The 10,256-nt window shown below is 38.0% G+C and overlaps 1 protein-coding gene across 1 annotated transcript; it reads right to left on the bottom strand.

The window, feature by feature from the left end:
* Positions 1 to 4,966: 4,966 nt before the first annotated feature.
* On the bottom strand, positions 4,967 to 7,197 carry LOC118889927 (disintegrin and metalloproteinase domain-containing protein 21-like). Its single transcript, XM_036842055.1, has one exon. It carries the CDS (start codon positions 7,121 to 7,123, stop codon positions 4,967 to 4,969), a length of 2,157 nt encoding a protein of 718 aa, XP_036697950.1. The 5' UTR covers positions 7,124 to 7,197.
* Positions 7,198 to 10,256: the final 3,059 nt, after the last annotated feature.

Raw genomic sequence — 10,256 nt, 5'->3', positions numbered from 1 at the left:
TTTACAATAGCCAGGACATGGAAGCATCCTAAATGGCCATCAACAGAGGAATGGATAAAGAAGATGTGGTATATATATACAATGGAATGTTACTCAGCAATAAAAAAGAATGAAATAATGCCATTTTCAGCATCATGGATGGAACTAGAGATTGTCATACTGAGTGAAGTAAGTCAGACACAGAAAGACAAATATCATATGATATCACTAATATGTGGAATATAAAAAAGAGGGGGTACAAATGAACTTATTTACAAAATAGAAGTAGAGTCACAGATGTAGAAAACAAACTTATGGTTACCAGGGAATAAGTGTGGGGAGGGATAAATTGGGAAATTGAGATTGACATATAAACAGTATTACATATAAAATAGATAACTAATAAGAACCTACTGTATAGCACAGGGAACTCTACTCAATACTCTGTAATGACCTATATGGAAAAAGAATCTAAAAAAAGAGTGGTTATATGTATATGTATAACTGATTCACTTTGCTGTACACCCAAAACTAATACAACATTGTAAATCAACTATACTACAATAAAAAAATTTTTTTTAATGAAACATGAATAGAAATAAGAGCATGGGCAATTAGAAGTACTGGAAAAAGATATTTCAGTAGGCTAAAATCTATAGCATTCATGGAAGAATGAATGACACATTAATAAAATATTAAAAATTAAAAAAATTTAACAAGTAAAAGCTTTCCCCTATATAATCATATTCTGTTTCTCCTGATCCAGTATCCTCAAGATATATTCCTATATATATCCTCCTGGCTTCTAATGGCATATATTAGCCAGTTCCCTATGTTCTCTTGAGAAAGGATCCAGTTCCTCTCATACTAAGAACTGTACAGCCCCACTTGGGCCATTTTGAGGACTGACCCTAGTTATAGGTCTAGATGCTATGAGGGGAAATTAAGGACAGATCTTCAGGAGGGTAAGCGTAGTCTTTGGTGAAGCATGGTCTCCAGGCAATGAGAGACTGCTCTCTTCTAGCAAGGGTTAAGGAATGAGTTCTCCTGGCCCAGAGTGTTCAAGAAAACCTCACAATTCAAGTTTTCAAATGCATCCCCTCAGATGTCCTCATCCAAATCTTAGGATAACAATTCTCTTCTAATAGGACCTTTGATTTTTACATAGGGAAACATACCAGACATCTAAGCCCAGTGATCTTTATAATTCTGCACATTTATGACAAATCTTGGGTATTATTTTCAGTACAGTCTGTAGGATGAGATTCTCTGTAAACATTGTTGTAGAGGTCTTGGGACAGTCACACCACACCCAAGTTTTTTAACCTGAACCTGTAATTTTCTTTCTTCATGGCTTCTTCACTAGTTAACTAACCTCATAATTCTTGCATTTCTAATTCAAATACTAGGACTAATGTATAATCCAGGGCACTACTTCTGTCTGTACCTCATCCCAGCACACCACAAGTGAGAGTCTTAGTTTACAATGTTGCAGCACACCAGTTTCTACTGGATGGACTATGTGTTCTAGTCGCAATCTAAGTAACTGATCCAATTCTAAAATCTCACATCTTATAGATTCTTCTTTTAAGGAACACTTCTGGTACCAACTGTTAGAAATGGACCCTGAGACAAGAATTTGAGTATGAGCAGTTTATTTGGGATAAAATTCCAAGATTTGAGTGCATGGTAAAGGAGTGGGAAACTGAGACAGGAAAGGGATAAAAGCAAATCAAGCATACATTAATGGGTGAGTGACCACATGAGCAACTAGGACACAATTCTACTGTGGACTCTCTGAGAGACACTGTCAGATACCTCAGAATTGTCCCATGAGGACTGGGGAAATTGTGAGATTTATTCGCAAAACATTTCTCATTGGTTAAGAGTTGCTTCCAGATGTATTAACTCGGTTTTGCTCCTAGCCTGCTCCATGGATGGGCCAAATACACTCCTGTAAAGTAGGAAGCCACTAGTCTGTATAGGAATCACCATACTACAGAAGATACATGTGCATTTAATCCTTGCCTCAGCATCTATTTTCTAGAGAATCTGGGTACAGTATATGATGGTCCACTCTACATCCCCCTGTTCCACCTAAGTTCACTGGCAGCTGCAGGAGACAATTTCCATTCTCTGACAGTTTCCTATTTCAAATGCTGTATCTCATTTCTTTTCCTGACAGCTTTCTCCTACCCCATGGAGGAATATTCCAAGGTGTGTTTCACATGACTTAGAGAGTCCACAGGGAACGGCTCCAGTAGCCCACAGTGGAAACTTGCTCATAGTATACTTTTTTTTGTGCTTCCCAAATAAACTAACTCCACATAAACCCTGGTCTCAGCACATGATTTTTGGGGAACCCAAATTTAGAGAGTAGGTAAGACTCTATGTTTGTTATAAGGAGGTTAATTTTATCCACTAATCTTGATATAATTGACATACTCAGCCCTAATTAACTCAGCCAACATAAAATAACAATGCAGCTTTTCCTCAAATTAGAAATATTGCAAAAGTTGCAGCTTCTTGTAAAAATTTGCAAGGAAAATAATATGACTCTAACAAATTAACTTTAAAATATAATACAGAATCTTAATTTACCAGTAAAGCAGTGAACAATGACTTATTCAATAAAGTGTATTGGGCTAACTGGCTAGCCATTTGAAAAAACATATGGTTGGATTTCTATTTAATTTCTTATAGCAAAATAAATTCCAAATTTAAGCATGAAAACTGAGGTCAACATAATCCCAGAAAATAAAAAGGGTTATCTCAAGCGAAAATATAAAACCCAGTAAATATAAAAGAACATTAGATTGACACATTTGACTGTAACAAAATTAAAAATTTTTTATACAAAAAACAATTTCAAAAGAGAATGAGTAAATTGGAGCAGCCGCCTTTTGTCTCCATATGAACATGTATACATAAAACACGTGAGTCATTCTCTGATTTACATTCTAAAACTAAACAATCAGTTTGTCTTGGTTCTTGCTTCCCAGTTTCTATGGTCCCAATAGATGTCCTTTTCTTCTCTCTGTCTCTGGGTGATACATTGTTACCATCTATTCCTAGAGTGCATCAAAAGGATGACCACAAAGTGACAGGAGCACACAAGTAGAACACATAACATTTCAAAAGGAAATACTTTTCCAAAGATGTGATGTTTAACCTCTGTTGAGAGAAAAATGGGAGTTTTCCAAGGCAAGGGGGTTGGGAAGGGTGGTAAACAGAATTTTGGGAATGGGAATTGATATACAGATGCGCAGAGGCATGACACAGCCAAGTATATTTAAAACAGAAAATAGCTAGAGGATGCAAAGTGTGCAAAGCATAATGGAAAATGATATAAAAAAGGTTATTTCAGTTGACAAAGAGTGGCATTTAGAAGTTATCTGGACCGGGCTTCCCTGGTGGCTCAGTGGTTGAGAATCTGCCTGCTAATGCAGGGGACACGGGTTCGAGCCCTGGTCTGGGAAGATCCCACATGCCGCGGAGCAACTAGGCCCGTGAACCACAACTACTGAGCCTGCGCGTCTGGAGCCTGTGCTCCGCAACAAGAGAGGCCACGATAGTGAGAGGCCCACGCACCGCGATGAAGAGTGGCCCCCGCTTGCCACAACTAGAGAAAGCCCTCGCACAGAAACGAAGACCCAACATAGCAATCAATCAATCAATAAATCTTTAAAAAAAAAAAAAAAAAGAAGTTATCTGGACCATATACAGAAGGTATCTGATTTAGAAATGTGTTTTCAAGAGACAAGACTTCCAGAAATACTGAGAATAGACTGAGGAGATGATAAATCGGGGACAAAAAGACGGCGATGGACAAGTACAAAGGGAGCATTATCAATACACATTTTAGATATTCAAAGTTCAATTTTGAACAAGAGCTACAGTAGTTTTAAAAAGAAGACAAAAGTATCAATATTATTTTTACATTTCCTAATTAACTTCATGCAATTAATAATCCATTCAAGCATTTATTGTGTACTAGGCATATTCTAGGTATTGGGACTCAACAGTCAGCAAAAACAGTTAAAACAACCCTGCCCTCAGGGAGATTATATTCTGGTATTCAAAGAAAATACTCCCAAGAGGATACCCAAACTGCCAAATTAAGGCAAAGAGTTAGAGCAGACAAGCTTGGCTGGGAAGCTGAGGGAACAGGGTCAGGAGTTTTTGTTAAACAAACAATTTGTTTATACTTTAACAAGAAATCATTCCTTTCTCTCTTTTGGTTATCAAATAACCCCAAGAGGTTGTGTGGGAAAGCATTATTATTATCCTTCTTTTCAGATTTTGTAGCACAGTGTTGGAAAATGTAAGTGATTTTTCCAACTTTATTACATCTCTTTTCATAGCAGTAGGTATTGTCACTACAGGGAATCCTGTCCTGCATATATACATCTTCTGGGCACTGATGAGATGTCCCATCACACCACTAAGGAAGGTCACATTCATTGACCTGATGTCTACAGAGTTCCCCTGATGGCATGAACTGCATTGCAGTCTTTGCTTGTTCTATGCATTTCACTGGGAAAATATTTCCATGATTCTAAATCTTAGTCCCAATCAAAATCACGTAAGTACCCAAATGCTGATAAATGAATCCACTATGTTGACAACAACAAATACATCCTCTGCACACTTTGGGAATGAAAAGAGGCAAGACTCACCCCTGGGGCCTCAGATGTCTGTGCCCTGCCTTTTCTATGAGTCATATTTGTGCTCAAGAAACACAAAGAGGACTAACTTAGGGGGAAATGAGCTTTATTTGCTGCTTACAACAATGAACAGTAGATAGGAAAATGTTAGGAATTACCTTTGTTTGATGGCAATATTTCTGATACTGACAGAAGGCAAGGTCTCTGCATTTTTCTGTAAACTGTCAGAAATGTGCTCAGTTTCATGCATGTAGGAATATTTCTACTGCCAATAGACTAAAACTTAATCATGTATAGGCTATTAAATTTTAGGCATGTTCTTAATCGGAAGAGTGAGTCTTAGTCTTCTTGGATCCAAAATGTTTTCGAAGGTATATAAATACAGCAGGTAAAAGTAAAAGCAAAACAGATGAACTAAGAGTCACAACTAGTGGCAAGAAAACTCTTCTGGCAGATGCTGGGCCACTGTCAACACTACCTCCATTGCCTCTGTGTAGGCAATAGGGCGGGGACCACCCATAGCCGCAGTGGCAGTGATGTTTGTTATTGCAGATCCCCTTCATGTTGCAGGTCTCAGGGAAACAGACGTGTGACAGGAGAGACAGATTGACACACTTCTTGTGTATGCAGATATTTCCTGGACCACACATGGTACCATCTTTCACTTCACCAACATCAGGTGTATTCATCCCTAAGTGATAGTCGATACTCCAGCAGGTGACACCATTGATGTGAGTGTACTGCAAAGTTGAGTGATCTCTCAGGTGGGGAATGTCTCCCACATTCTCACACTGAACTCTCCCACAAAAGCTATCTGAAGTATGACATTTTAGGTATGTTGTGCCATTTATACCACAGTGGCCAAAACGGTTTCCCTGGGAGTTGATTTCTTTATAGCAACTCTGAGATGCACTCTTTGCACCTTCACCAAAAATCTCCCTGCACTGTTCATCATGCTTATTACATCTCTTTTGATAACAGTAGGCACCATCACTACAGGGAATCCCGTCCTGCACATATACATCTTCTGGGCACTGATGAGATGTCCCATTGCACCACTCTGGAAGGTCACATTCATTGACCTGATGTCTACAGAGTTCCCCTGATGGCATGAACTTGCAGTCCTTGCAACAAAGCCCAAAAGCACAAGCAGCCCCAGGCCTCAGAGTGCAGTTCAACAGACAACAGGGATCTTGTTCACACTGCTTTATAGATCCACAGTCACACTTCTCTTCTCCTTCAATCACACCATTCCCACAGCGCTTCAGCATAAAGACTGCCCCTGGAATTGGAGGACTGTGCAGACATGATCCCTGGTTTAAAATGGTCTTTGTAAAATCTGCATAACTACAGTTCGTGAATCTCTCTGCTGGCACTCTGATAGCATTCATGATACAAGCACTTTGCCCACACAAACAGAATTCTTCATCATGTTGCATACCCAGAGTATGACCTAACTCGTGAGCTACGGTGAGGGCAAAAACAGACCAGGGGTCTCCTTTGAAATTATTAACTCCACAGTCAAGAGGAGGACGACATATTCCTGCCACATAGGCTATACCGAGGACACTTATAAATGAATTTTTAATGAAAATATGTGCAGCATCATACTGTAGCTGGGAAAGACTGATTTGTTTCCACTGAGAGAAATTCTCCAGAACCTGTTCTATGCTTATCATTGGGAAAACATTTTCATGATTCCAAATCTCAATCCCAGTCAAAATCACATAAGTACCCAACTGCTGATAAATGGAATCCACTATGTTGACAACAACAAATACATTCTCCTGCACCTTTGAGAAATTACTTTGAGAATAAATGAAGAAATTGTGATCTACCACCACAACCAGCTCCAGAAACCATAAATGGGTCCACCAGTTATAAGTAGAATTTTGTTTCAGAGTTGATTTCTCAGCCTCTTCAAATTCCAACTGTTGGTGTGCTGCTTTATTTGTTAAGCCACATCTCATAGGTGAGAATTCTGCCTCATTAGTGTTTATCTTATAAACCAGGTGTTCAAATGTAGTAGAGTGCCTGATGGGCTGGATTTCATAAGTAAGGTCATTTATCTGCAGCATTCCTTGAAAGCCCCCAGCACAAGTACTGAGGGAAACCAGGGACTCGGGGACCCCCTCCACATAACCATGAAAATAGCAGTCATTAGGAACAAAAGGATGATCCTGGCGAAGGGCGTGCTCTTCCGTGTAGGTGAACACTGGGAGGGGTCTGGAGACCAAAATCTTCTTAACCCTCATGTGGACAACATGTCTTCGGCCCCCAAACTGCAGGCTGTAGGAGAGCCAGCCTGGAGCATTTGCACCTCTGCCCCTGTTGGTAACCTTCAAGGGGATCACCACATCTGGGGAGCTGAGGCTTTGTGAGTGCCTAGCCTGGGAGAGGCCAGAAGGGAACAGAGACACCTCAAGCCAGAGCAGTACAACAACTCTCATGGACACCCTGGCCTCACCAATCACCATTATGGAGCAGCCATTATGCAGCCATCTGTTCAGAGAAAAACAATGTGAGGCACTGCTGATCTGGCTTCTCCCTCTGAGCTGACCTTTAAGGATCTGTGTCCTGCCAGAGTTACACCATCAGAGCTGCAGTGCTGAAAGTGAAAATAAAAAGAAGGGTGGGGATGGTGGTGGGATTGGGTAAGAAAAGTAGGAGAGAAAGAATTTGAATGAGGAAATACTGATAAATGAATCAAGAAAAAGCTTTGGGTTTGCTTTCAGTAAATGGGGGGTGTGAAGTTAGAGGGGGCATAGATAAGACAATATTGGCCATATTGATAGTTGATAGTTGTTGGAGTTGGATGATAGGTACTCGGGTTTTCATTATACAATTATCTCAATACAAATAGGTGGTATAAAAATCTCCACAATAAAAAGTTAAAGCAAAACTAAAGAAACTTCAGAGTACAGTGACTCTGTATCTTAATTTGTCCAAGACTATGTTGGTTTATGCCTGTTGTCCTTGCATAACTATTGACACCTTCCCCTGTCAAAACTGGAGAGGTCAGAAACAATTACAACAATTCTTATGTCAATTTGCATCAGTCTTATGATTTACTTTAGACTTTCTTTATCTCAAGTTATCTACTTGTCTCCTTGCTATATTCTCGTTCATTCATAACTCTATGGGACTGCAAGGTCATTGAATGCAGGATTTATGATTTTCACTCATTTTAGTATCCCCTGTAAGACCTAGTATACTTCTCTCTACAGTGAAAAATGGAAAAGGGAGGAGGGGTGGTGAAGTACTTGGGTTGTAGATGAATGCCACTTAAAATGTATTCATATTTGAATATAATTTTTATAAGAGAAAAAAATCATAAAAACTGACATCTTCTAAAGGAATTAGGAGGACAAGGTTGTTCTCTCCAGGTACCTATAGGAGAATACCAAAGACAGGAGGAAATGACTTATGAAGGGATAATGAGAATTCATGAAATTTAAAGGCTTGGGAAAAAGAACTCTGTCTTCTTGGGGCAAAGACATCAGAGTGCCTGGTATTTTAGGATTGCAAGGGAAAATTCCCAATATCTGCTCAAATATATTTACCAACAGTTTTTGAAAGTGAAGAATTTCTGTACCTGACATACAGTCTGACTGGCAACGTTCATTAATTTGTTTCCTAATTCATTAAGCAATTATTTATATGTCTGGAGCATACAAAGTATAGGATATTGTTCTAGATACTAGGGAAATAAAAATATAGAGCATTAAACAAATTATCAACTGAGTGAAGAAAGATGTGGCAGGAGCAAGAATAAGCTTTAGAGGGATCTATAACATTGTATTCAATATTTATATATTATATGCCCTCTTCTTTGGCCGAGGAGAGTGTCCATAGACAACATCATAGTCTCAGCTAAGTGACAAAAAAAGGCTAAAAAGCAATGAGCCTATGGAAAAACAGACAAATAATCAGATTATTATAATAGGATGTGAACCAGATTAATCTGAGGCTAATAAAGGTAATGATTCAGGGATCCTTATTGTATAGACCTCCATAAACACCTGGGAGGTGCTTAGTAATGCAGTTTATGAGAGTCATCAATATAAAAGTGTTCAAAATTAGTTACTACACAAGAAAATTTGAAGTGCCCTGAAATATTACAGCTCATATGTTAAAGACTTGATGTTTCCTGAAATTCAATAATTTATGTAATTTTTTATTGTATTACCAATAACAAGATGTAAAGCTGAATTTTTTCTAAACTGTCAATAATAAAGAATAAATTTTGATCGAATATGCTAGGGATAGGCAATTAACTTTCTGTTCTCTCCAGAGAAAATATAACAAAATAATACTTATAAGGGAGGCAATTAAAGAGAAAGCAATTATAAAACCAGGAAAACATAGAAGTGTGTCAGGAAGTTAATATAAGTATTGGGTTTTTTAATTTTTGTGATGTTTACAGTATTTTCAAACTTTTAAAATTTATTGTTTGTTGTGATTTCTTCTTCATGCTAAATAACTGTTCATTTTTGTACTTATTGTAATTTTCTATTCTTTTTCTTAAAGTGGCCTCTCCTCTTGTAGATGCTTCAGGCTCAAAAATTTGATTTCATACATGACTGTGATAAATGTACTGACAAAGGTAAGTTCAGTTTCTTATGAGTAAACATAGGAAGAGCAACTAAGCCAAGCTAATCTGAGAAGCCTTGCATGGGAGGTATGAAAATGAAGATGCCTGACCCAGTACCAGTCATCTCCTGGACTCTAAATCCATTTCTAGTCAATACTTCTTTTACCCTGATTCAAATTCCTCTATATCATTCCTCCATACAACTTCCCCTTTATTTCTGCAGTCTTCACTTGATGAAATAGAGATAGAGAGAGAGAGCCAAAATCAATCCTCAACCTCTTCACAAAGCTCCCTACACATACTTACCTTATTAAACTTGAGCTTCCACAGAATTTACTGCTTGCCCTAAAGCTCACTCTAGAGAAACCCAAATCACAGAAGTCATATGTGCTTTATGGTTCACAGGCTGGGTTCCTGTTTTCCTCATCGCACAAAGTCAAATCCAAACCAAAAATTTATCCAGCTGCGTTCAACTACAGTAAGTTTTAACCTTCCTTTCTCATTCTTCCATCAACCACTCCCTATAATTCTTGCAAAAATTTCAAGGACTTTGACACCTGATAGAATTATTCTCTGTCAAAAACCCTGCCTTCATCATAACTAATGGTAGCAAGTATATAGACAACCCATCTGAAAACCAGGAGGGTTTTTCAATGAAGTTTTTTTTATTTTTGTATTTGTTTTTTAAGTCAAGTTTTTTTTTTATAAATTGAAGTATAGTTGATTTATTGTGTTAATTTCAGGTGTACAGCAAAGTGATTCAGATAGATAGATAGATAATTTCAGATTATTTTCCATTGTAGGTTATTAGTGGATCTTGAATATAATTCCCTGTACTATACAGTAAATCATTGTTGCTTATCTATTTTATGTAGAGTAGTTTGTATCTATTAATTCCATACTCCTAATTTATCCCTCTCCATTCCCATTCCCCTTTGGTAAACATAAGTTTGTGTTCCTTCTGTGAGTCTGTTTCTGTTTTGTATATAGATTCATTTGTATTATTTTTTAGATTC

Source organism: Balaenoptera musculus, chromosome 2 (genome assembly GCF_009873245.2).
Source record: "Balaenoptera musculus isolate JJ_BM4_2016_0621 chromosome 2, mBalMus1.pri.v3, whole genome shotgun sequence".
Classification (NCBI taxonomy): Eukaryota; Metazoa; Chordata; class Mammalia; order Artiodactyla; family Balaenopteridae; genus Balaenoptera; species Balaenoptera musculus.
Note: the sequence above shows the minus strand (reverse complement) of the source record. Positions and strands in the feature narration are given on the sequence as shown.